The sequence below is a fragment of the Alexandromys fortis genome, unplaced genomic scaffold, assembly GCF_014885135.2.
Source record: "Alexandromys fortis isolate MF-2015 unplaced genomic scaffold, M_Fortis_MF-2015_v1.1 scaffold_23, whole genome shotgun sequence".
In the NCBI taxonomy this organism is placed as follows: domain Eukaryota; kingdom Metazoa; phylum Chordata; class Mammalia; order Rodentia; family Cricetidae; genus Alexandromys; species Alexandromys fortis.
The window spans coordinates 11,526,661-11,554,530 of NW_026067907.1; the positions used below are offsets into that span (position 1 = coordinate 11,526,661).

General features: G+C 48.9%; 1 protein-coding gene across 3 annotated transcripts in view; it reads right to left on the reverse strand.

Moving 5' to 3' along the window:
- Positions 1-27,870, reverse strand: part of LOC126497776 (uncharacterized) — a 74,148-nt gene that overhangs the window by 9,291 nt on the left and 36,987 nt on the right. For all 3 annotated transcript variants that reach the window (XM_050135952.1, XM_050135951.1, XM_050135950.1), the window contains 5 exons: positions 27,566-27,654; positions 7,270-7,353; positions 6,276-6,382; positions 2,354-2,414; positions 1,432-1,628 (listed from right to left, as the gene is read on the reverse strand). In XM_050135952.1, the coding sequence (XP_049991909.1) occupies positions 1,432-1,628; positions 2,354-2,414; positions 6,276-6,382; positions 7,270-7,353; positions 27,566-27,654 (538 nt within the window). The remainder of the gene's footprint in view (positions 1-1,431; positions 1,629-2,353; positions 2,415-6,275; positions 6,383-7,269; positions 7,354-27,565; positions 27,655-27,870) is intronic.

Sequence of the window (27,870 nt, forward strand, 5' to 3'; positions counted from 1 at the left end):
CGCGCCCAGGTGAAGACCATCACTCCCAGATAACCTTGCGCCCGCAGTTAAAAGCGAGCGCTCCACGAGGTTTCGCTCTCTTGCTCCCTTCCCCCCTTGTGTGTCTTGCACGCCCCGCCCTTATCGTGTTCCCCTCTCCCCATTAAACGCACCCACGTGGGAGCTGCGTGTCTGTCTCTTCCTTTGCGTCCGCCTATCCTGTGTTTGTCCACACACCCACGCCGCCCCGCCGCCGTTTTAAAGGAATAATAGCTGTCCACAGCATCACAGGCGTCAGAGGGCATCAGAGGGCATCAGGGGCTGGGTGGAGACTGGACTTCTTGTTAGAGACAGGCTCACCACCACAAGAAGCATTGGTCAGACAGCGTTCACTCAATGAATAGCCCTAAGCCTGAAGCTCTGTGTGATTTGCTGTCTTATGCAAGTGTCCACACCTAGGAAGATCTAACCCAGCGTGACCATCGAGGACCGGCTAACAGCAGCCTTCCATTTCCCTCTATATTGTCAGGGGAGTGAGGCAGTGGGTATGGACTAGATGATCATAAATGGACAGGACATCCCAAGAGCTGGTGCCCCGGAGAAATGTGACAGAGAGTACCCTGCTCACGTCACTCGGCTGAGTCCAGCAGCAGCCCAAGAAGCAGGTGCCATCGTGTACAGGGTTACATCGTGTACAAGATGATGAAACACTCTGAGCTCCACTGAGGTCAGGGAAGGGAGCGTAGCTGGGCCCACCTGTGTCAATACGCAGTACCCACCATGTCACCAAGTCTCACAGTGGGGAGCAGGGAGTAAGGAGCCCATACAAAAGATAATCTGTAGGCTTGGGGTAGAGCCCCCATGGTACAGCGTTTGTCTGACATGCACAAGAGCCTAGGTTCAACCTCCAGCATTTAAAAATATTTTAAATAAAATAAAACTAACTAAAAGAAATCCACAAGCGTGTCCCACGGGAGCTCAGCACCCTCTGACTCGGGGGATGATGGAGTTTGAAGGGAGCAGAGGTAGACACCTGCTCCACCCAGGGGCCTTAGGAAGGACTGTGAAGAAAGTGGACTGGGATTGGCTGAGACCCAAGGGGGATCCTGGGGGTGAAATCCCAATTACTTCTCTGTTTTCACCCTTCCACTGCCAAAGTCTTCCAACGCCACGGTATAGTTCTGTTGTTTACTTGTTTGCTTTGGGCGAGTTGCTTCTAACCTATTATTTGCTCACATTTAGTGTGTGTGTGTGTGTGTGTGTGTGTGTGTGTGTGCGCGCACGCGCGCGCGCACCCATATATGTGGAAGTCAGAGGGAAACGTGTAGGACCTGGTTCTCTTCTTCCACTGCGTGGGCCCCAGAGATCTCAGGTGGCCAAGCTCGGCAACCAGCCCCTCTCTGCCCGCGGAGCCATCTCACTGGCCCTGTCCTCAGGGCTTTGATAACTCACATGCCACACAGGGTCACTTGCTGTCTTCCTGTCTTCAAGCGGGAACCTCTCTGCGGACTTTCTGGGCTGTGGGGCTTGAGGAATCGGAGAGCAGGTGGTGCTTGAAGTTGCTGGCCAGGGACCGGGGGGTCCTCCACCCTCATTTCTCCGGGTGGAGCATCTGCCTGTGTGTGTCTGCTTGGGACCATGTAATCCAGCTTGGGAAGGAAGTAACATTGTCATTGTCATTTTGTGAAATGAGTTATAGATCAGAATCGGGGGCAGAGATCAATGAGAATGAAGGTATCTACTCATATTTTAAATTTAAATGTCACTGCCCAAACTGTGCCACCTTAGAAAATCCTCCCTTGGCACCCGGAACTACCACTGGGGTCCCCCTGCAGGCCTGCTCTGTCACCGTTCCTCCGGTCACTGCCTCATACCCAGTGTCACGAGGGAAGGAGCAGAGGAAGGTGGGGTGATTTGGGCTTTGTCCTGCTTTTAAGTTGGACGGTAGTTTTCTTTTGAGACAGAGTCCTCAGGTAGCCCAGGCTGGCCTCAAACTCACTGCCTAGCAAGGGACGACTCGGACCTCTCCGTTTTCCTGCCCCAACCTCTCAAGTGCTAAGATTACAGGTATGTGCCACCATGGCCTGTGTATGTGATGCTGGAGTTGGAGCTCAAGGTTTCCTGCAGGCTAGGCAAACACTTGGCTAACTCAGCTATCTCTCCAGCCCCAGACTGAAGACTTTACTTCACCTTTCTGTCCCTGGCCACCACCACCTAAGGTCCCAATTTGAACCCCAGTTCAATTAGAATGGACTGGATCTTGCAGCCAGGAGACGGTGCACATTCCTTCCCAGGTCCCTCTGCACCTCCCAAGTCTACATCCCAGCAAGACAAAATGCCTTTGGTGCTGTCTCTGGGCCCACAAGACACTGACCAGGCTTCTAGCCCTGTGCTCGGCGAGCAGGTCTGCAAAGCGGCCGTCTCTCTCCAGCAGTCTGCCCGGATGGCACCAAACAGAGAAAAGCAAACACAGAAGAAGCTGTCAGGCCCGGCACCCTTTGAGTACACAAGGCTGCAGCCACAGGCCCTCCGTGTCCTCACGCTGGACACCTTCAGCTGGGTCATCCTGCAGGAGGCCACAGGGACGGGACAGCTCACACACAGTGCGGTTAGGCCAGACAAGTGGTATGACTTTCAGAGGAGACTCTTACCATGTGTACAAAATAAAGCTTGGCCTAGAAATGGGCCTGCTCCCAGAGAGCCTGTAGCTGAAGGAGCTCACTGTGCTGGAGGGAAGTCTCCTGGAACAGGCTTCTGGGACGGTGCCCTCTGAAGGCTGGTTTACTGTATTCTTGAGTGAGCCTACTAGCTTCCCTGAGCCTCGTTTCGGCTCTGCAGCTAGTGTTGAGGGCTGACGGCCCTCATGAAGATGCTCACACTTACGTGTGCCCTGCATACACTTTTCATCATGAAGGTGCACCGAGCACTCGATGGACCTCACCTGTGTGCTGAGCACAGGTGCTTGGGACACTGTGTGTCTCTGTGCACGTGCGCATGTGCATGTGTATGCATGTGAGTATGAGTGTGTGTATGTGTGTATATGTGTGCATGTATGAGTGTGTGTGCATGTGTGTATATATGTGTGTATGAGTATGTGCATGTGTATGCCTGTGTGTATGTATGTGTGCATGAGTGTATGCATGTGTGTATATGTAGGTGTGTGAGTGTAAACACATGCGTGTTGAGCACACATATGTGTGTACACACATGCATGGTAGGAAATTTCCTTAATATCTTCAGTTACCCCCCAAAACAGTAGACTGTGAATAAACTGTGGCCCTGTCCCAGGTTAAAGTATAAATGACATCATTGCGTAGCCTCAGGATCATCCCTCAATTAACAGTCTCCCTGGGGGCTCTTACTGGTTCTCACAACAGGTCTTATAAGCTGGCCTGGCACTAGCTATGTAGACCAGGCTGGCCTCAAACTCACAGAGCTCTGCCTGTTTCTGCCTCTAGAGTGCTGAGTTTAATGGCCTGTCTGTCCCTCTGCCAGGCCCTGGGGCTGTGTTTGAGGTCATAGGCTCCAGAACCAATAAACAACCACACTGTGTTCCCTGAGTGAGGAGTGAGGTGATAAATAAGGCCCTGTGGATGCTTCGTCTGAGGCAAAGGAGTGGGCCACCCACACCCAAGGGACTCAGCTGAGTTCACACAACAGCTGGGGGTCACCAGGGAGCAAAGGCAAACCAGTCTGGGCTGGATTCTGCTGCACTAGGACAGGGCAGGTGACGTTTGTCTTTGTGGGCAGGACACAGCAAACAGTTTTTATCGGCCCAAACAGCTGTTTGACAAACTGCTTTCCCTGGAGAAGCCGGCCTGTGGGAGGATGTTCCCTAATTAGGACCCTGGGTGGTTCCTTTGAGTCTCTGAGGGAACCCCAACAGCTGGAGAATGCTACTCGAGGAAGGGTTGCATGCTCCAGTGTGAGCCAGGGGTGGGTGAGAGAAGGCTCTCACACAAGGCCTCCTAGAGAGGTGTGGCTGAAGCCGGTCTCGGAGGGTGGCCATCTCCTGTTTCCTGGGGAGCAGACCAGGGAGGAAGAGCAGAGTGATTTCCTGGAGGCAGGCCCAGGGACAGAACAGATCTTCTACAAAGTAAGCTGTGCGCACCACAGACAGCAGCTTCCTACAAGGTTTTCCCTCAGCGGGGTACCCGAGTCACCTCCATTTTTGGGAACCACCGGTCTTTATGCCACCGTGTGTTCAACGGTGGTGCACGCCTTTGATCCCAGCACTCTGGAGGCAGAGGCAGGCGGGTCTCTGAGTTCCGGGCCAGCCTGGTCTACAGCGTGAGTAGACAGGAATCCACAGAGAAACCCTGTCTCAGAAACGTTTCAGATAAAAGGGAGAAAATGGAGGATTTTTTTAAAGCTTAGCCTTCTGTCTTTTTACCCTAAAACTTGAAGCTTTTGCTACTTACTAAAGAAATAAAAGTAATTTACCCTGCCAGGTTGTGTAAATTAAATACTGCTAAAGGCTGTACATACAGTTCAACGCCCTTGAAGGGGCCTTTCACCCTCTGCGCAGTGGTCCCTGAAGTGACGGCCTGTCCTTGGCCCTTGTGTGTGGCCGGCTCTACCACCTGGACCTGCTGTGTTTCTATCACTACATGAATTGGCTTCATCCAGACAAAGAGAATGTTCTGAAGGGGCTGAAAGAAATTCTGCGGGAAAGGACAGCAGTGGGCAGGGCCGTGATGCCCAGTGCTGTGGGGCTGGGGCTCCCACGGAAGGAACTTTAGAGGTGGGCCTTGTTGCATTCTCAGCCCAGACAGGCAGCCATTGCCATTTCCCCCCCTTCCAGCTGATTAAAGGGGACCAGAGAGCAACTTACTCCTTAAATTGCAACAACAAAGGCTTGCCCTCTCTACTCAATCAAAACAACCGGGCTGCCCGATTCAGATGCTAACAGCGGGGCCAGAATTGGTCCCTAAATGAGGGAAACACTCCCCTGACACCACCCACCACCCCCGCAAATGACCAACAAGCGACTTCTTTGCCACCAGAATTCTCCCAGGTGTATGTTCTGTTAAATGTCATGAGAAACACCCTAGTGGTGGGAGAATAGAGTTCCCAGAGGTGGGGGCAGGGGGATGCCTCCACCCACACAAGCCTCTGCCGGAAAAGAACTTGGTCTCCTGTAGAACCTCCTCCCATGTTGTGGCTTTGGGATGTTTTGACAGACTGGATGCATCTTTTGAATACCTTGAGAATGGCCACTGTCCCAGTTTCTGGAAGGCCTCTCGTGGGTGGACTCTGAATGGAGAGCCCGGCTGGTTTCTGGGCTCTCTAGGACCCAACTCCCTATCTGTTAGGACACAGCACAGCCTGGACCCTCTGCCTGCTTGTTCTCTCTGCCTTGAGCTCACAGGGCAGGCCAGAGTCAGATGGTCCAAGTTCAACTCCTAGGTGGCAACCTCAGGCCAGGTCCTGGACCCATACACTGGGGGTCACTGTGTCCTTCATCAGTTTTGGGGGTGAGGAGGAGTGAGGCCAATGCCCACATCTCCATGCTGTTGCAGAAAAGTACATACAACCCATGGAGACTGTTTTGCCATCATTACAATGGCATACATACATGCACACACACATACATACATACACACACATACATACACACACGTACACACACACATACACTTACGCCTGCCTTGTCTGTCAGCTTACAAACTATGTCCATTTTGATCTCACACATCCCCACTCCACTAAGCAGCATGGTCACTAGGGAATGGCACACGCTGAGGCCATGGTGGCTCCCAGGGAAGTCTGCTAACATCATACTCATTGCTGGAGCGGGAACGAGACTCAAGCTCACACCAAGGAGCTTCAGTGGCCCAGTCCTGGGCGGGAGCTCCTTCATGGCCTCACAGGGTGGCAGAGCCGTCTTCCCCATCTGATACTACCCCAGTTTCTTCCCTCATGATTGGTTCTATGCTCTCCCTTGTCTAAGAGGCAGCCTGCAGGCTGTTTGGTAGCGACAATTCCTTGGTGTTTGCGTGAAGAGAAAGAAGAAGGTGACGAGAGCATAGACACCCAGGGCTGGCCCTAGCTCAGTGGGCCTAGCTTGGCCAGGTGGTGGGGAGGGAAAGAAAGGAAGGGAGGGAGGGAGGGAGGGAGGGAGGGAGGGAGGTCCCTGAGAGAAGGGGAGGGGAGGAGAGGGAAGGGAAGAGGAAAATAATCCGTGAGTATGGCAGTTCACACCATAAACCCAGCCTTTGGGGAGTCAAGGCAGAGAGATTTTGAGTTTGGACTCAGAGTGAGCCCCCAAGACGGTGCCTGCAGGGGGCGGGGCTTACCTTCTGGAGAATTCCATGTTAGCCAGGGAGGCAGAATGCATCTGATCCAACCGACTGAGATATCTCTTGCTCTGGGAATCCGTCCTTGTCTTAGACACAATCTTGCTCTGTAAGATGCATTTCGCCGTGAACACATCTCTTCTGCTCACTTTAGCTATGCATCTTGTAGCTAGCTAGCATTTGAATTTCTCAAGCATGGAGATACAAACCCCTTTGTACCACTCTGGTACAGACAGGCAAGGATGCCACGTGCAGGAGCTGAACACTGTCCTATGTTCCATGACGGTTAAGTGGTAACACCTACTGTCTCATGCCTGTGACGGGTGGACATCCCACCCTGGCCTTTCTGGGCCACCTTCCTGTAGGTGTGATGTCACTACTTAGGCTGTTCAACCTTCCTCTCAAAGGACAACACCAAGAGCCCTGCACCAGCCTGACACTTAAAGACCAAACATGTCATTTTGATAACAGCTAAAAGAAGCACCCAGTGTGCTGTGTAGTGTTTTAAAAACCCCAAAATACGGTTATGAATTGTAATACTCTTTAAAAAGTGTGGGGAAATATGTATATTTATCTAGTTTTTCCCCCTTTCAGTGCTAAGAGTCAAACCCAGGACTTCAAGCATGCTAAACCTATATGCAAACAGTGGGCTACACCACATGCCAGAAATTGCTTAAGAAACAACGAACAATAACAAAAACTATATACAAGTCCATCCCAAAGCATAGACTGCTAGATGGGAGGAAAGTGATCCAAAAAGAAGAAAATAGACCTAGAAATGGTAAAGCGTGAAGCTAAGGAGGAAAGAAGGATGGGAAGGGGGACCGCCCAAGCTGGAGGGGATATGCCAGCCCCTAGGCCTGAGATAGGAAACCATTTATCTACCCACTGTGATTCCTCACTGAGACCTGGACCCTTGGCCAGGGCTAAAGTTGTTTGGAAGGACCAACAGGACAGAGGTCACCAAAGGTGAGGCTGATGTTCACACACTCACCTCCCCCTGTTCGTGGGGCAGTCTCGGGGCCACTGCACACTGTTGGCACCGTTTTCTCCATTCCGTAAGTCGAGAGAGAAGGCTCTTGGAAGAAAGCAAAGGAGATCTAGTTGCAAATGTTCTCCAATGGATCCTTTTCGTCAAACCTTGAAGCCATGCCCTGGCCCCTCCACCTCGGTCACCTCATGACAGCCCTGTCCTCAGTGCAGGACTCCAGGCTGGGGTCTGACCTCTGGACTTGGCAGCCTCACGTGGCCAGGAGCCTTTGTGAAAGCTGTTCCCGCTGTGAACATGGTGTCTGTCACCTCACTCAGTGAAAGTCGGTGACATGGCCAAAACCCATCGTACAGGCTGAGGTACAGCCACCAGGAACATCCAAAGGAAAGCAGGATGTAGTGAGTGAGAGATGAGGGATGGAGGAGGGAAGAGCATCCTAGGCTCCGTGGACCACGCCAACACACACACGAACACTGCTGGCACACTGGGGCTGGGGCTGGGGACGAAAAGCACAGAAAAACCTAAAGCAACAGGAGCAGAGCCCAACTTGAACAAATGTGGTGACCTGGGGGAAGCAGACGATTCCTCAGCATCCACAACTTCCACAATTCACCCAAGATGAGAAATACAGGCTTGGTGGTCATAATTAAAGAGACAGACAAGTGGAAGCCTCCAACCCGGGTGGTGTCATGGAACAACTGTGTCCAGGCCTTATGGAAATTTTGACACAAGATGTTACACACTGCAGAAGATGGAAGAGGAGCGACTGCTCCCCACATCCTTGAGCCCCATCTCCACCACTGCAAATGCAGGTGTCAGGAACGCCCTGTGTGTATCTGACGTGTGTCCCAGACCAAGGGCCTCTGCAGGCTGTCACAGGAACTCGGCGTCATGATAGGCCACGTCAGACTTCAAGGAAATAGCTTCACTACTACACTCAAAGATGTGAACGCGCGCACACACACACACACACACACACACACACACACACACACAAATCCAAGCCAGCAATGTATGAAAGCAACTGAGCAGTTTTCCCAGGAAGACAAAGGTGGTCCAATATCCAAGTGTCAGTCAGCGGACTCTGCTGTCTCAGTAGACACGGAAGTGAACTGATACCCAAAAATCATATGGAAAACTCTACACCCACTCATGACTGAGAATAGAAGGGAACCTTCTCAGGAAGTCCACAGCCAACATCACACTTAACCTGAACTACACGAGACTTTCCGTTAGGACCAAAACCAAGGCAAAGAGGTCATGTCAACAGTGTCCATGCCAGCAGTGCACATATGAGCGGGTCACATGTCAGCAGGTCACATGTCAGTGGGTCACACGTCAGCAGTGCCCATATCGGCGGGTCACATGTCAGCGGTGCCCATGTCAGCAGTGCACACATCAGCAGTACACATGTCAGCGGGTCACACGTCAGCGGTGCCCATGTCGGCGGGTCACATGTCAGCGGGTCACATGTCAGCGGTGCCCATGTCAGCGGGTCACATGTCAGCGGTGCCCATGTCAGCGGGTCACATGTCAGCGGGTTACACGTCAGCGGTGCCCATGTCGGCGGGTCACATGTCAGTGGGTCACAAGTCAGCGGTGCCCATGTCGGCGGGTCACACGTGTAGTATCAATACTCCTCGGGAAAATAGGAGGTGGAGACAGGAAGACAGAGGTGTAAGCCCGGGAGCTTGGAATACACAGGACAGTAGCAGAAAGACAAGGGAGACCCAGTCTCAAATCAGGGCAACTCCTGACGGTTGTCCTGTTAGCTCCACATGCATTCTGGGGCACGTACACACGTGTACACATGTTTGCACACACACACACAATAAATACACAAATAATTGTTAAAAGATTCTGCCAAATCTTAATAAATATAGACCGATGTACTCTAACATCTGTACAGAAAAGTAAAAGTGAGAAAAGGGGAGGGAGGTTGGAAGAGAGTAAAAATGACAGCCATGGCCCTTCCCAACAGAACAGCTTACGCTAATGAAGTCTTTGTGACATTGGTAGCAGAGACGCATGCAGGCAAAACAGCGGAAGATGCTAGAGCACCCAGAATGCACCTGTATGATTCGCCCGAATGCTAACAAAGGCACAACAGCAACATCCTTCCCCACTAATTGTGCTTGAGCAAAGTGAGCGTACACCCGAACGGTTGAGATAAACAGAAACAAACAAGCAAAAGTCCTGAGCACACTAGAAGGATGCCCAGAGGTGAGTAGGGTCCCCAGGCCACAGCCAATCCTAACAGCTCCTGTTCTCATGTCTTCCCCATCAAAATGAACTAAATCCTCACGCCACGAGCCAAGGTAAGTCCTCTCTTCGGTTGCTCTAGCCAGGGTATTGTGCTCCAGTGACAGGGAGGTGACCTACACTGCGGGTGTCACCAAGGGGGTGTGGAGGCAGACTGAAGAATGAAGGAGAGGCTAATAGAGGGGGCGCCCCTGGCTTTGGGCTTGCAGATCATTCCCCATATGCTTCCATATGTAATGCTCAGCATCCCATCCCTTGGCACAGGGTGGGACAGACAATGAGGGGCTCGGCAGCTTCCTAATGCCACATAACCTGCCAGGTGCACGGATTTAACCCACAGGTCCTTGACGTTAGCAGTTTCCCCAGAAGTAAGTTGTTTGGTCAGGTGTGCTTTCTCTCTCCCTATCCCTTCCTCCCTCCCTCCCTCCATCCGTCTGTCTGTCTATCTATCTATCTATCTATCTATCTATCTATCTATCTATCTATCTACCTACCTATCTATCTATCTATCTATCTATCATCTATCTATATCTCTCTCTCTCATCTATCTGTCTGTCTGTCTGTCTGTCTGTTACTATCTCCCTCTTTCTCTTCTGGGACATTATATAGTAAACTGACAGAAAGCTAAACTCCTGGAATTCTTCTATAAACAGGAAAATACTGCTAACAGAGTGGAAGAAAAGGCATCAACCAGAGACTGAAACTGAGCTGTGATATTAAGAGAAGAAATCCAGCAACACAGTATCTGTCTAAGTTTAGGGAAGAGACGGAACAGAAACTCACAGACAAAAAGCCTAGAGATGAACCCAGAGTGCTCTCTGCACACATGTATGCACATTCATAGTGCATGGATGTCCCTGGGTCCTGCTCTAGAACCTCCAGCCAACTCTTCCCATATGCTCAGCCCAGGGCCTCCTGTGACGTGCACAGCCATTCAGAGCCATATTAAACACTAAGGACCCAGACCCTGGGGACGGAAATGCATCCTTCCTTGTAAAGTTAGCCGGCAGTTGCTCTCAGCATAATACCTGGGACACCCAGTGAAGAGGAAAAGGAAGTGTCAAAGTCATGCTTTTTTGCAAACTTCAAAGGTCGCCCCTCCCCCCTCTTTACATTTTACTGTCTGGGGAGCTGGCTCGTCTGCAGCTGTCGGCAGAGACTGTGTCCCTGTGTCAAACCTGCCTCCTCCTGGGCCCATAAAACTACAGCAGGGAAGTGGGTACAGGTGTGGAAGGCAGGGAGTGTCCTAGTGATGTCCCTAACACCTCTGGGAGCTGCTCGAGGCAAAGGACCAGGCCAAGGGAGGCTGGAGAGGTGCCAGGCACACACCGCACACCTTGTGCCACAGCTGGAATGAGGTGAAGGCCCTGCCACCACCCCCCCGACACACACACCCCCCAGCACAGCAGGCCTTGTGTGTGCCTCCCAGTAGAAACCCTGTGTGTGCAAGCCCTCTGAGCCAAAGACCACTGGAAGCAGAGCAGCTGCCAGAGCACGCCTTGGATGTGTCACTACCCAGCTCAGGCTGTCATGCAGAGCGAGCATGGGTACAGAGGTCTTGCTTGCATTCCTCACCAAAGAGAAAGGAGCTGAGGGCCATGGTACCTGTCAGGAAGCCCAGGGAGGCCAAAAGGAAGACCGCGGATTCCGAGCCACCCTGGACTACATAGTGAGAGAGATGGCGGGGGGGGGGGGGGGGGGGAGGCTGTTAAAAATCAAATGTACATGTTTCCCAAGACATCAGAATTTTTTTACCAGTCACGTAAAAACGTAAAACACTTTGCCGTTTCTTTTTTTTTTTCCAGTAAAGAGAAACTGGTAATTACGGAATACCCAGCAGGCTGCTGACAGGAAACCTGTCTGAATTCCTGACCGCTATCTTACTCATTTGTTCCAATGTCTTGAAGCAAAAGGGGGTGGGGAAGGGGAAATAGATTTATTTGCTACAACTGTAAAGGATTCACATTGGTTTTATTAGGCGAGTCAAGAAACAAGCATTCTTACTTTTTTATTAATTTTTGATTTCTCTGTGAATTTCACACAAATGCAGTGTGTTTGTATTATTTCCACCCTGCTCTCCCCCTCCACTGTTCTCCACCCCCCTCCATTGCCTGATGGCCTCTTATTTTATAATTACTTTCGTTACGCATGCGCACATACACACTTCTGTGTGGGTTCTGGGGCTCTGAGCTAGGGCTGCATGCTTTATCCCACAGCAAATGCTTTATGACGTGAGTTGCTGCCCAGCTCCTTGACGTGCAGCATCATTTTGTCAGACACGTGACTTTTGTTAATGAAAAACCCAGTCTGTTGACTACTCTGCCAAGGTTCTAATTCTTACCCAGACACCTCACATAGTCAGAACAAACACACTCATCTGAATCCCACCCCACCCCCACCCTCCACTACCCACCTCCACCCCCTCACACCCCTGGCTCTGTAGACCAGGCTGGCCTTGAACTCAGAGATCTGCCTGTCTCCGCCTCTTGAGTGCCGGGATTAAAGGCATGTGCCACCATGCCTGTGAGTCATCTGAATTTTTATTTTAATTAATTTATTTTTATTTTATGTGCATTGGTGTTTTGCTTACATGCATGCCTGTGTGAGGGTGTCTGATCTGGGAGCTACAGACAGTTGTGAGCTGCCATGTGGGTGCTGGGAATTGAACTCAGGTCCTCTGGAAGAACAGTCAGTGCTCTTGACCATTGAGCCATCTCTCCAACCCTGATCATCTGAATTCTTAAGGCCCATGGTTTCTAACTGCAGGGAGCCAAAAGGCCAGTTTCCCTTGGGGACAAACCACTTTCTAGCAATAACTGAAGACATGTCCATTTGACACTCAAACTGTGTGCATGGCTTATTCATCGCACCTGCACGGCTTACACAGAATTTCGAATTCCATCATCACCTGCCAGGAGCAGTGATTTCAGCTGAGGCACCTGCACTCCAGGCTTTCAGCCTTTCATCATTTGGGGACGAATGGCATTGGAACCCTGAGAATTTTCCGTTTGTACGTTTTACCTTAACTTGAAGCACCTAGGGACTGGCTGGAAAGTCACACATTTTTGTGAAATTAAGTCTCTATTTCTGTATGGAAAAGCAGAGAATCTAAAAGGAAAGAAAACCAAACAAGAAGTAATTTATTTGGTGCATGTCCTGCTTTTGTCGTTATTGCTTCTGTTTCTTTTTTTAGATTTATTTGTTTCATGTGCATGAGTGCTCTATCTGCATGTACACCTCCACACCAGAAGAGGGCATCAGCCACTATAGACGGCTGTCAGCCACCAGCTGAACTCAGGACCTCTGGAAGAGCAGCAAGCGCTCTTAACCACTGAGTCCTCTCCCCAGCCCCTGCTCTTCCGAGTTTTATGGATCGTGTCATCACTGAATATAAACATAACAAAAACATAGTTGCCAGACCAGATGAAGCACGATCCTGGCTGTAAACAGAACAACTGATGGTGCCTAAAAACCACAGTCCCATTTGGCTCTGTCTTTTGGGGTCATTAGTGCCATTTGTACTATGGAGAGCTAGGGGGCATCTCCGCATCCTGGGACCCAACAGGGACCAGCATGGAGGTGCACAATACAGGGTCTGAGTCTGGGCATTTTGTCTTCTACAATTAGGTGATTGCCTGTAAAACCCCACTGCAGCTGGAAGGGAGGGAAGGAGGGCAGACAGCTGGCTACAAGTTGGAGTCACTGTGAGCAGATCTTAAAGCAACAACTGCCCTGCGTCTCCACAAGGCTGATGTTTCCTGTCCCTTGGCACAGAACTTACTGGGACAAATCTTTACAGTCCCAGTGGGACTGTTGGGTTGCAGGATTTGGGAAGAGATATGCTTCCAGACCCAGGGACTGTTTGCTCACAACATTGCTGGACGGACGGGCCTCTGTGTGTTTCTTTGGGACTGAACAGCTGCAGGGCCCCGTGGGACAGAAACTTCCGTCTACAAAGCTGAGACCCTCCAAGGACCAGTAGCCCCTGAGTTAGAAATAAGAAAAGTGAAATACAAAGACACGGAGGTTTGCCCAAGGTCTGCGGGAAACAAGTGGAAGAGCAAGGGTTGGCGGATAAAGCAGCTGGCTTTCCTTCCTGGACTTCTCTTTCCTCTCTGCTTAACAGCCATGGACGTTGTGGGTTAACGTGTTACCGGTCTATGGCCTGTGCTTGGTAGAAGCCAGGGTTAAGTCACTGCCATCACAGCAAAGGAAGACACATCCCCAATGAAGAACAGAAGAGCTAAAGCAATGGAGGCCACTTTAAGCATCTGTGAGTATATCAGCATCAGAGTGCGTCTGTGAGGGACACTGTCCATTTGACAAAGACTTAAGCCAGCGTGTCCTTAGTCCCTTCTGAGCTCACCGTGGGCGAATGTGAGAGAAGCTTGCCAAGGTCAGGGAAAGGAAGAGCCAGTGTCATTGGCCTTGGTCACCCACTTCTCAAGAATCACTCCTGAGACACGCTTAGTGGTATCCCAGTATGAAGAACCTTCTTCCCTGGAGACATTTTAAGTCTAAATCAGGTGATATGGGTTGACAATGAAAAGCCATGTGGGTAGAAAGGAAGACCCTGCACAGGCAACAAGGGACAGAAAAGAAGCAGAAAAACCAGCCTGAATTCAGGAGAACCAGGGTCAGGCGTTAGGAGCATGGGTGTTCTACAGCAGAAGTCCAGGCACGAGCCCCAACCAAGAAAAGTGTTTGGACCCTGCTCTGGCTACTCCAGGGCAATGCAGCAGAAGACCCACTTGAAACCAAGGGGAACATACCAGCAAAGGGACCAAAAAAAACCTTAATGGGAGACAGAGTGTCCTTGGGCTGGAGCCAATGGGAGGTTTGCAGAAGTGATAAAGCATGGACATGACCGGAGGACATCTGCAAGGACGGAGGAGGAGGAGGCAACGGCAGGCAGGGAGCAGAGGGCAGGGGACAACTGCTCCCTCTGGGGCAGCAGGTGGCAGAAGGCCTTGCCCGAATGCTGAGCTCCTCTGTGTCCTTAAACGGTATTCATTTATCTTAGGCACACGTGCCAACGTGGTGTGTAAAATGAAAGGCATCATCAAGGAAAGGTTCGTACACTCTCACCAATCTACCCAGCAATGTATCAAATGCTGGAGGCCAGCCACTTTTCCACACACTGGTAACACAGCAATAAAAGGAAAAATGATGAAAATATAATAAAGTATAAATGATATTAGATAGTGATGCATGCTGAAAAGAAAACTAAAGCAACAAGGGGACTCCATCCCCAGAGTGGCAGGTCTATGTACATTCACGTAGAAATGCTTATCTCTGAGGAGCCTCAGTTTAAGCTCATGGCTCGAGATGGGACACACAGTTGCGACACATTCAGAAGTTAATGCTGTGTGTGTTCACTGAGTGTTTCAATAGTAGTTTGTCCTACCGTTGGAGGGCTCTCGATCCTTTAAAATCTGGAGCTTGGTAAGAGAAAGTTAGGTCTTTTGTGGTAAAGCCTTAAAGCCAATATTGAACCCTTAGCCCCTCCTCTCCTGATTCCCTCCCGGGCACCCATACTGCTCCATTGTGAAGGTCTGCATCAGGGTGTAAGGAACGAAACCTCTGCAAACAAGAGTCAAATTCAATTTTCTTCCCTAGAACTTGGCTATCACATGCATTTCATCACCAGAAAGCTGGACAACACATTTAGTGCCTAATGTAAGATGATTAGCAATAATTCAAAGCATAATATAATTATTTTTGAGCTAAAATACATATTAACCTATTAATGCTTCTTTTATTACTAGGGATTGACCCCAGGGCATCAACCATGCTAGACAAGAACTCTACCATTGGGACAGATTCGTAACTCTTTTGTATTGGGAAACTTCATGTGTGGTGTTGAGTATGTGTATGCATGTTTTATTTACTTGTTAGTGTATGTGTGCTTGGGGGTGCTTGCTCATGTATGTGAACGTGCAGGGCAGAGACCCAAGAGGAGCAACCATTGCATGCTCTTCCCTGGTCCCAGGAAGGGTACGGTGGGAAGGCGGGGGATGGGTCCACAAGTCCTTTAAAGTCCAGTCACTGGAGAGCCCAGAGGATAGTTAGACATCTCCTAGCTCTCAGGACTGCCTTTGCTCGGCTGTCATTCTAGCCGCTTTCTCCACAGTTCGTGAAGGTGCTCGTACTCAGTCCTCACCCCAGAAGCATGCTTACGGGAACGGGAAAAGAAAACAGAATTCCGAGTTCCTGCCAACAGTAACTCGGAAGAAAACAAAGAGAGACATTTCTGTGAAATTTTCCCATTAGCAGATACTCTGACTCCTTTAGCTCCTTCAGTCCCTTCTAAAGTCACCACATTGCAACACACGGGTTTGGTTTTTCAAGTCAGAGTTTCACGGTATAGCTCCGGCTGTCCCAGAACTCACTTTGTAGACCAGGCTGGCCCAGAACTCAGAGATCCTCCTGCCTCTGCCTCCTGAGTGCTGGGATTAAAGGCATATACCACCACCACCTGGCACACAGATGCTTTAAAAATTATTAAAACATTAGTCCTGACCAAGCTGGTTCATCTGCCTGCTTCTCACAGTCTATTCTGAAGCCAAATCAAATGAGGAATTTGTTTGGGGTTGGTTAGTCTTTGGCTTTTGAGACAGGGATTTAGATTGTCCACACTGACGTCAAATTCAAGTTACTAAGGATGACCTTGAATCCTAGTCCTCTTGCCCTCTTGCCTCTGCTTCCCCTGTGCTAGGATTACAAGCATACAATACCACATCTGTTTTAAATGACAGATTTAAAAATACTGCTTTTAAAATGTTTGGTGTGTATTTATGCATTGAGTGTGTATGTGTGTGTGTGTGTGTGTGTGTGTGTGTGTGTGTGTACATACCGCATGCATGCAATTCTGTCTCCACTTCCAGAGCGCTGGGATTGCAGATGTGTGTCATCGAATATTGCTTTTGATGTGAGTGAGTTCCAGTGTTTGATCTCTGATCATTTTAACTGGGGGTTTCTCTCCTGCCCACCAATTACCAAATAAACACTCAGAGGCTTAATATTAATTGCATATTGTTTGGCTTATTAGTTCAGGCTATTATTAACTACCTCTTACAACTTCACATTTTGCTTCTCGGGCAGCTGCTGGCATCTCCCTGGCTCTGCCTTCTTTCTCCCTGTCTCTCTGCTTTGATTTCTAGCCTGGCTTTGTTCTGCCTGGCTATAGGTCAAATCACCTCCTTTATTAACTAATGGTAATAAAACATTCACAACATACAGAGGGGTATCCCACATCAGATCCTGCCAGGGTTACAAGACCAGCATTTGTTTTTTAAACCACTGAGCAATTTCCCTGGCCTCAATCGAAAGACTTTTAATGAATGGATGAGTGTATGGGCAAGCTGATGGACAGGTAGGTAAATAGTGTGTGCGTGGATGGAGAAGAGAAGAATAGGTGTACAGATGGCTAGAAGGGTAGATGGACAACAGATAGATAGATGATAGTAGATAGATAGATGATAGATAGATAGATAGATGATAGATAGATAGATAGATAGATGATAGATAGATAGATAGATGATAGATAGATAGATAGATAGATAGATAGATAGATAGATAGATAGATGATAGATAGATAGATAGATGATAGATAGATAGATAGATAGATGATAGAAAGAAAGAAAGAAAGAAAGAAAGAAAGAAAGAAAGAAAGAAAGAAAGAAAGATGATAGATACATAATAGATGACAGATAGATAGATGATAGATAGATAGATAGATAGATAGATAGATAGATAGATAGATGAAAGAAAGAAAGAAAGAAAGAAAGAAAGAAAGAAAGAAAGAAAGAAAGAAAGAAAGAAAGAAAGAAAGACGGACGGATGAATATACGGGTGACTCACTGGGTAGATGGTTATGAGGGTGGCTAAGTGTGTGGATAGGTGGGAGGGTGATATTTAGTTAAGGTTAGAAGTAAGCGTTTGATCTTAACAACACACGGTCTCTTACAGAGCACAGCTGCTTAAACAGAGGTCATGACCTCACAGAAAGTAGAGTAACTGAATGTTGCAACATGGAAGGTTTCTGGATATTTCCCCATCATCTTTTCTTAGCGTGTACCTATCCATTTCGTACATCTTTGGACTGGATTGTGTTGGGATGTTTGATTTTAAACACTACGAGTTGAGCTGCTGATTGAAATCTGACTTCTTCAAAATATTATTAAGTAAAATTTGATCTGGGATTAGAACAGAGCCTCCAAAATTTCTGAGATGGCCGCAAACCTATTTCTGCTCTTATTGTTGTGATGTATCCACGCTGCCTGAGTCCTGCCGTCATTCCGTATATATGCCGAGTGCAGTCTCTGCACTGAAGACGACTTCTGCTATCATTATTATACACATATGCTGAGTGAGGTTTTCAGCACTGGGAGTTATAAAATCTAAATATCAATCCACCCTGATAAACACTGAATGTGCTCTGTGTCCTGAAGGATCAAAATAGTCAACAAAGATTTCTTTCTTTACAAAACAAATAAGCATACCATCTCATTAGCATGCAAATTTGCCTTCTCTTTAGTAAATGGTGACGGCTATGTAGAACAAAGAACTCTTAATGTAAATGTCTTTGTGATTTACTGCTCACAATGATTTGTGTAACCGCTTTAAGGGCACATTTACCCAGGAATGAATGAAAAGGTCCTCAGCAAAACAGGGCCACAAGGGGGAAAAGTTTTCTTTTTGGCATTGTGCACATGCATGCATGTGTGCATGCATGTGTGTGTGTGTGTGTAGTGTGTGTAGTGTCTGTGTGTTTGTGTGTATGTGCGTGTGCTCAAGACTCCTGGTCCTCAGACACGTGCACATACACACTCACAGCAAAACCAAACCAAAGCCCCTAGGGGTTCACCGGAAGGAGTGACTCTCAAATGCTTTACTTTCTGTTTTAGTGTCTTTCCCCCTCCCTTCCTTGTCCTGTTTTCCTATTCCGCTAATTCTCCTCTCTCCTCTGCCCAGCTTCTGTGATGAATGCCCTGTTGGGTGCCTGTTCTGAACTACACACCCGCTTGGGAAAAGACAGACGGGCATGACAGACACAGACCTGCATAAACACTCTGGTCATCTGAGAGCTTCCACAGCTCTAGGAACCATCCGTGCACATACTCGGTTGCTGGGCCTCCCTGGCTTAGTAACAGGGGATTTAGGGCTAAGAAACACCTGAGATTTGGGGCTGGGGCCTCTGTTTAGTTTGGAAGTGCACAGTTAACCAGTTGAGGTGCAGGCCTGTGTTTTGACAGCCTGTCGATCCACCTGTTGGGATTAACCCATCGTGCGATAGCTGTGAAAGGCGGGGCTTATCCAGAGGTAATTGGACCATGTGGCTCTGCCCAGGAATGGGTCAGTGTTCTTCTCACTGATAGATTCCTCCGTGCACGCAAGTGCCCACCCCATCTTCCCTCTCCTCACCTCTCGTTCTTTCACCTTCCTCCAAGGAAAGGTACACCAAGAAAGTCCACCCCAACTGCAGGCCCCTTGACCTTCATCCTCCCAGTCTTCCGAAGCGAGAGAAGGGCCTCAGACATTCCCTTCCACAGCACCAAGTAGACCGAGAGTGAGCGATCTCACACACACAGAGCTCCGGCATGTGACCCTGTGGTCGCAGGCTCTCACGCACTCCATATGATCACACAGACTTAGCGTCAGCACAATAGAGCAACTTGGTCTCCCAGGGAATTTGGGGGGGAAGGTGTATTTAGTTACTTGGGGGCTGGTGTCTGTTGTATTTGCTCAGTGCCTGAGCATCTGGTTAGTAAAGGTGGGGGCCTATGTTCCAGTCCCAGCGTTGAAAAATCCCAACTACCAACCAACCTTGCAGAGTCCTTAGCAGAGTTGGCTGTGGTGAGCACCCCCACATTCCCAGCTACTTAGGAGGCTGAGACACCAAGGCCAGTCTGGGAGAGACTGTTTAGTGAGACCTTTGTCTCAAAACCCAAAGCAACAATGGATGAAGCATTCCCAAGTATGTCGCGTTATCCCTAGGTTCCAGGCCAGGGCAAATCCACCAGTGAACACGTATCTCAGGTATAGGTACCCTGCCATCATGTCTACGGCAGGGCTGGGGAAGTGTGGCAAGCCTGAGAGGCACCACACAGGACTGGCGCCAAGCACAGAAGCAACACTGAAAAGCCAGCTCTCCACTGGTGACCCACTCTCAGGCAGCCTGTCACTCACAGATCCAGTGCAGCCAACTCGGCACGGATGCATGAACACCTGAGCTGAACTGCTGTCTAGCAGCTGGATCTCAGACTGGTCTCCACGCCGGAAGTCCCTGGAGGATTGGCCCAAGCCCAGAGTTTCAGATTCAGGAAGAGAAGAAGGCCTGGAGACTTACATTCTAATGTATCCCGAGGTCATTGACACAGAATCACTCAGCCATAGATCTGGTGTGCCTTATAAGATTGACGGGTTTGGGGCTACTGCTCCATGTGTGTAAACAGTAACCTCCGAGCCATTTTCCTGCAACAGGGTTACCTGCAACAGGGTCACCTGCTCCAGGACAGGGAAATGAAGAGGACGCCCAGGAGTTGGCCTGCATCTGAGCATCAACCATGCCGACAGCAATCTCAGGTGGCTGCAACATTACCACCCTCCTTCTCTTACACCATCAGACAGACGCCTCAATGGGCAAAGTGTAGCCTCCATCCTTGGGTGCACACTGTTTGAAAGCAAAACAATACCAAGGAGGTGGCAGTGATCATCCAGGGAGCAATGGGAGGTGCTCTCCCAATGGAGTGGGCAGTTCCCACCGCAGGCAGGCACAGGAGGAAGATGGGATCCTGTTGGGCTCTCTTTGACAGCACCGTTGGCATCTTGCCTACATCTCTGTGTGGTGGGAGGAGACACGGCCATCCCCATGAGACAAAGCCTACTAGGAGTTTCTCCTGGGCCACACAGTCAGGCCTAAACATATCATATCAGTGGTACCACGGTAACCCTAATTCAAAAGTGGTTACGCCTCATCCAGTACCAACTCCATGACACACACACCAATCTGAATCTCATCTCTAACGGATCTGCATCTCATACCAGGCGGTTAGACAACCCGTGAGCCCGCACACACAGACGCCGTGGAAGCGCACGGCATGTGGATCGGAGTTAGGCTGGTGCAGCCCTGTCTTTCTCTCCCCTTATCTGGGCCATTCCCTACAGCTGCCCATGTCTTGCTTGTTGACAATGCTAGAGCCATTACCTTAGATTCATTCTGAACTTAATTTCAGTGGCACCTCTCCCCCTTTTCATGTTTGAAAGAGTCTTAACTCATTTCGGGTTTTATTTTTTCTCGCCTTGCTGTGAACCGTCCCCTCCTCCCAACAGCTCCTGAGTCACCACCAGGAGCCCAGATGTGTGTGTGTGCCTTGCTCCTTCAGACCAAACAGGAGCTTGGCCTCCCTGTGGGCCAGGCCAGATTAAAGGCGGAGGCTTTCTCACAGTTTGGTGCGAGCTGCATCAGCCTCTGTATTGAAACTAATTTCAAATTCACCTGACTTTCCTCAGGCAGGGAGATGAGGAGCCACAGAGCAAAGGCAATGGAAGGAGAGCCTGCCAGGCTTAGAAGCCACTGTCTGATTTACTCCTGGATTTTGACATTGGAGGCTGGAGAGATGGCGCAGAGGCTAAGAGTACTTGCTGCTCTCACAGAGGACCAGAGTCACAGTGACTCCAGCTCCAGCAGATTTGACATCCTCTCCCAGCCTCCTCCGCACCCACTTGCTTCTGAACATACACATAAAATAATAAAATATATCCTTAAAAATAAACAGTAAATTGTTGGAATCCATAAACTCACAGTCGTTGTTCATGGGACGTTTCCTGCATGCACTGCCCTGCGAACCTTGTAATCCCCAGCTCAGGGGGACAGGCTTTAGGGATAAGGTGGGTTTGGATCCAGGGCCAGCTCTGTACCAGTGGTTATCTGGTATCTTCTTCCGTGAACCCTTTCCTCACCTCTAGAGTGAGTCTGCTAAAAGTTTCAGGCTCACTCCTGCCCAGACTGAGGGCTCAGATTAACCAAGCCGGTGCCGAGTGCTGTTGTTGGTCACCCGCCCGGCCTAGTCTCACCGCCTCCCATCGGGACCAGGCTTCCTCGTGTCAACCACTTACCCAGGACACTAATCACTGTGGTTTATTCTCCAGAGTCTTCTCCACCGCCCGTTAGTTATCACATGTTACTAAGACAGGAGGATCAAGAGTTAGCCGACTCCAGGGTTGGGTTTGGTTCCCAGAACCTACTCGCAGGTTCAGAAATGTCTGTGTATCCATTTCCAGAGGACCTCATACCCTCTTCTGGCTTCAGCAGGCACTGCATGTAACTGGTGTTCTTACATATATGCAGGCAAAACACTCATTTAAAAAAATTCTCTGGGGCCAGGGGGCTGGAGAAATGGCTTAGTGGTTAGGAGCACTGGCTGCTCTTCCAGAGGACCAGGGTTCAATTCCCAGCACCTACATCCCAGTTTCCAGGGGATCTGCTACCTTCACGCAGACATGCAGGCCGGCAAAACACATACCAATGCACATGAAATAAAGATAAATAAATTATTAAGAAGGTGGCTTAGAGATTCAGAACTCTGAGCATCCCTCTTATACCTATCAGATCTAAAACTCAAGCTCCAGCCTATCCTGGAGAGGATGTGGAGCAAGGGGAGCACACTGGAAATCAATATGGTAGTTTCTTAGAAAATCGGAAATCAATAGATCTCAAGACCCAGCTATACCCAAAGGATGCTCAAACATACCACAAGGACACTTACTCAGCATGTCCACAGCAGCTTTACTTGTAATAGAGAGAACATGGAAACAACCTACATGTCCCTCAACTGAAGAACGGATTAAAAAAAAAAAGTATGGTACATTTACACAATGGAATATTACTCAGGTCTTAAAAACAATGATATCATGAAATTTGAAGGCGAATGGATGAAACTAGGAAAAATCATACTGAGTGAGGTAACCCCTATTCAGAAAGACAAGTATGGTGTGTACTCACTTATAAGTGGATATTATATGGGAAGGATAACCAGGCACAGTCCACAGACTCAGAAAGGCTAGGTCACAAGGAGGGCTCAAGGGGAGATGCTTAGGTCTCCCTGGGAGGGTGTCAGGGAAAGTATTAAAAGAGATGACTGTAAAAGGGGAGCATTTGGGGGTCAGGTAGAAACCTGGTGCAGGAAAAACTCCCAGAAATCTACAAGATGACCCAGCTAAGACGCCTAGAAATAGGAGATACGTAGCCTGAACTGGCTGTCTCCTGTGATCAGGCAAGATTTCCAAAGGAGGGAATGGGAAACCAACCCAGCCACATAACCTTCTACCTACCTATCTGTCCTGCCTGTGGGATGTGTTTGGGGGTAAGGGTGGCACAGAGATTGAGGGAGTGGCCAACCAGTGACTGGTCCAGTCTGAGACCATTACTAGGAGATGGAGCTCACCCCTGACACTACCTGGAGGGCCAGGACCTAGAGGCTGGGCCATCCAGAGACCTAGGACAGCACCGCACATGATCAGAGAAAAAGAAAGCCCAAGGAACAATGCTATACTCATAGACTGGTGCCTACCCCACTTTTTATCGGAAAGTCTTCATCCAGTAACTGATGGAAACAGATACAGAGACCCACAACCAAACATTAGGCCAAACTGAGGAACCAGAGGGGTCAAGAACATTGTAAGAAAATCCACGGAATCAACTAACCTGGGCTCATAGGAGCTCACAGAGTCTGAGCTGACAGCCAGGGAGCCTGCGAGGAACTGACCTAGACCCTCTACATATGTGTGACAATTGTGTAGCATCATCTACGTGTGGGACTCCCAACGATGGAAGCAGAGGCTGCCCCGAACACTTTGGCTGGATTTTGGGAACCGATCCCTCAGACGGGGTTGCCTTGTTCAGCCTTGATACAGAGGGAAGGAGCTCAGTCTTATTGCAGCTTGACGGGTCACATGCTGTAGATATTCATGCGAGGCCTTCCCTTTCTGGACAGGGGCAGAGGGGCGCTCAGGAGAGGGAAGCGAGGGGGAACTGTGGTCAGGATGTAAAATAAACAAATTAAATAAGAAAAACCCTCTAGCTGCTCTTCCAGTGGACATGGGGTTTGATTCCCAGCACCCGCATGGCAGCTAACAACGCGTCCTACTTCAGTTCCAGGGGACCCAACACATCTTCTGGCCTTTGTGAGCAGCAGGCAAACGCCTGGTGCAGAGACATACATGCAGGTAAAACACTTACACATGTAAATTACTTTTAAAAAAATCTAAAAAACTGGTTCATTAATTAAATAACATTTAAAACTATATCTTATCAAAAAATGAAGCTTCTTTTTGCATCAGATGAAGACCAACCTAGAAACCCACAACTGGCTAAAATAAAAACTGACCAGCACCAGCTGGTATATCTACAACACAAGCCCTACACTGGAGGCTCAGGGAACACGGCAGGAGGGGGCGTGGGAAGCTTGGAAGAGCCAGAAGCCTAGGGTGTCTTCTGCAAGCAAGCCTGTCTTCTGTATATGACAGGGAGGCTACACCCGTGACATCTCAACAATATGGCTACCTATGCAAGACCCACACAATGACAACAGTTGACATGCCATCTCAGGAGGCCCCATTCCCACAGCTAAAGGTGATTGATAGCTGTCAAGAGAGGGAGGTAGACCACTTCTCTTTCTCATTATAGGCTCACTTTTCTAGTTGCTTCTGTTCTGCTCTCAGCTCTCACACATCCTGAGTTAGCGGAAGCATTGTGACCCTTCCTGAGTCATATTGGTCATATTGACGCATATTTGTGGCTCAGATCAACATCACTCATACTGATCTGAACTTTACTTTTCTGATGTCTTCCCATGGTCCTCGCTCTGGTCTCTGAAGCTACCCAAGATAAAGAAGAAATCATGCAATGCATATACTGGAATATTATTGTCTTAGTTCGGGCTAGCTCGGGTTGCTATCACAGAATATCACAGGTTGGGTTGTTGAAATAACAAGAATCCATTTTCTCATGACCCAAAAGAAGGAAGTGAGATACTCGGAGCCAGCACAGCAGGTCCTAGGAATGGAGATAGTCACCTCCCCTAGTAAGTGCTCACATGTAGGAGGGACAGCACCCCCCCCAGACCCTTTTATGAGGACATTCATCCTGACCTCACCTAAACCCAGTCACCTCCCCCATACCTACCCAAACCCCATCATATTGACATTTCTACAAAGACGATAAAGACGAAGATTGCCTTCGACGGCCGCCCATTTCTACCCCCAATCAAGAAAAGCGCCTTTCCTGAACTGTGTGTAAGGCTTAATTTGTTTCAAAACTGCTGGGCAGATCTGGAATCTACAGTGAAGGGTCCTCTGTCCTCCCTGGTGAATGCAGTCGGTAAGTAAATTAAACCGTTGACTGTAAATTAAACTCTCAGCCAAGTTCAGCCATCTGACAGACTGTCCTCCCCCCCAGAGACGGTCTGTGTAGCAAACCAAAAATGGGGTGCTCCTTGCACCTGTGTGTGAGGCAGTTTTCCCACAAGAGCGTGGGTCAGCACTGCCTGCAGGCTGGGCACCGTGGAAAGAATGTGTCTAAGTATGTTGGCTCCCACTTGGGCAGAAGTAGCTTCCCAGTAGAGAAGCTCAAAACACAACACGTTAAGTTGGTAAGACTCTTAGAGCTGAGCATGGTGGCACACATCTATAGTCCCAGTGTTTGAGTGCCTGGGACGGAAGGATCGCAAGTTTGAGGTCAATTTAGGCTGTGCAGCAAGCCTCTATCTCAGAAAGAAAAACAAAAGTTGACACAACTATCTGTGGTGGAAAAAATGTTCTCAGCAGCACCCAGACTTCAAGTTTCCTTTCGGAGCAATCGGTACTTGGACCTTTCCCTGTGGGCCCACTTATGAGGACCTCTTGAATAGAAATTGTGAGTGTGCCTCTCTAGAGGAAGAAGCTGAAAGAGGTTAATGCCCACCTAATATCAGTTAGGGAGCAAGGTCAAAAGTCAAACTCAGGTTTCCTTCCCTAGGACTGGACTTCTCATGATAAGTGTATAAATTAAAACCCAGGCAGTGGTGGCGCACACCTTTAATCCCAGTACTCAGGAGACAGAGGCAGGTGGATTTCTGTGCATTTGAGGCCAACCTGGTCTACAGACCAAGTTTTAGGACAGACTCTAAAACTACAGAGAAACCCTGTCTCAAAAAAAATCACACAACAAAAAACAAACAAACAAACAAAACCCAACAAGCAATACTGAAAAACAATTGGCCCAGCACAGCCTGGACATGCATACATGGTCCGCACTGACTCCTGAGAGACTTCAGGCTTTAATATCCAAACTATGGCCCTCTGCCTGGATGGGGAGGCTCCTTATCACGGAATCACCTAGCTGGAAGGGATGGAGATACACAGAATAGCAGGACTGGGTGGGGGACTGGAAGGTTGTGGTGGATCAGATCGGCAGCCTCGTGTCCTGCCATGGAGCTGAGGACTGGACAGAGGCGGAGCTGTAGTCGGAGACTGCTTGCTCGTTTCTCCACTTCTCAGACCAAAATAATCACACAGAATCTATATTCATTCCAACACTGTTCAGCCAAAAGCTTAGGCATATTCCTGGGTAACTCTTAGATCTTAAATTAATCCATTTCTATTAATCTGTGTATCACCACAAGGTTGTGACCTACAGGTAAAGTTTTGGCTGGCAACTGGAGGCTTTCTCCTTTGGCAGCTACATGGCATCTCCTTGACTCTGCCTACTCTCTTTCTATCTCTGTTCGAATTTCCCTTGCCATATGCTGCCCTGCTATAGGCCCAAAGTAGATTCTTTATTAACCAATGGTGTTCATAGCATGCAGAGGGGAATCCCATATCACAGAGCCAAGTGTCTCACTAAGGCAAGGACTCAATCCAGCTCATGTGAGCAGCCTGAACTTCAAAGAACAGCCCTTCCTTATCAAAACACAGACCCTGTGAGATCACAAAAAGCCTACTTTTAGTTTCCTTTAAGATTTGTGTGTGTGTATACGTGCATGTATATGTGTGCATGTGTGCATGTGTGTATGTGTATGTGTGTGTGCATGAGTGCATGGGTGTGTGTGCACATGAGTGTGTGCGTGTGTGCGTTTGCACATGTGTGTGAGCGTGTGTGTTCGTGTATGTGTGCGTGTGTGTGCATGTATGTGCACGTGTGTGTGTGCAGTACCCATGGAGGCCAGAGGTTATCAGTTCCCCTGAAGTGGGAGTTACAGGCAGTTGTGAACTGAACCAACAGCCTCAGGAAGAACAACAAGTTTTCTTAACCACTGAGTGTTCCTCCAACCCCAACAACCATGCTCTGATAGGAAGGCTTCCTGAATTGATTACACTGTGACTTTATAGAATAAAAAATGAGTCATTTTCTTTCTCGCCAAAACATTGCTTCCAGTTGTTGCAGTTTGAAAAGAGTCTCGCATCTTAGGTACTCATTCCCTGGCTGGTGGCATCACTGGGGAGGCTGTGGACCATTTGGGAAAGTGCTACCTGGCTATTGAAAGTACGGTCCCCTAGGCATGATGGGTCCAGCTGGTGTCGGCTTCCTGTTCCGCCATGATGGAACCATCTCAGCACATGCTCCCACAGGCATGAGCGTCATGCCCTCCCTGCCACGGTGGACTGAGAGTCACAGTAAACATGCCTTCTGTTCCATTGTGTTCATTGCTTTGGTCATAGTGATGCAAGCAGTACCTGGCTGTCTTGGTAACCCAGCCCTCTCCCCAAGTTGTTCAGTCCCCTGGTTCTTCTCCTGAGATCACCAGTAATGTGGGAATCGAGTCTGCCCTTTTGTTGCACCTTCTTCAATGAAGTTAAATCGGGGATATAAAAACACTGCTTTTCATGTAATAGGAATCTAAAATTGCATGCCACGCCAACTACTTGTTCAAATGGATATTTTACTGCTAAATAACAAAAATATCTTAAAATGTAGATGTTCAATATGAAAAAAATTAAGAACCCAAAAACCCATTGCATCAGAAGATGCATTTTCCATCCCCAGAGGGACTCTTACCTGGGCTCCCTGGCGGCCCCCACAGTCTTGATCAGTGCTGGCTAGCCTCCTGGTTTCAGCAGCTGGCGGCCAGGGCCTGGGGTTCATCACTGCAGAGAGAGATTGGAGCGTTATCAACAAGTCAAATCTGTAATTGTATAAATGTTCATTACCCTATATGCAGGAAAAGTGTGACTTCATGTTGAGACTGGCTGCTTAATGTTGAAAATACAGCTCTGCCGGGCAGAGGTGGCACAAACCTTTAATCCCAGCACTCGGGAAGCAGAGGCAGGTGGATCTCTGTGAGTTTGAGGCCAGCCTGTTCT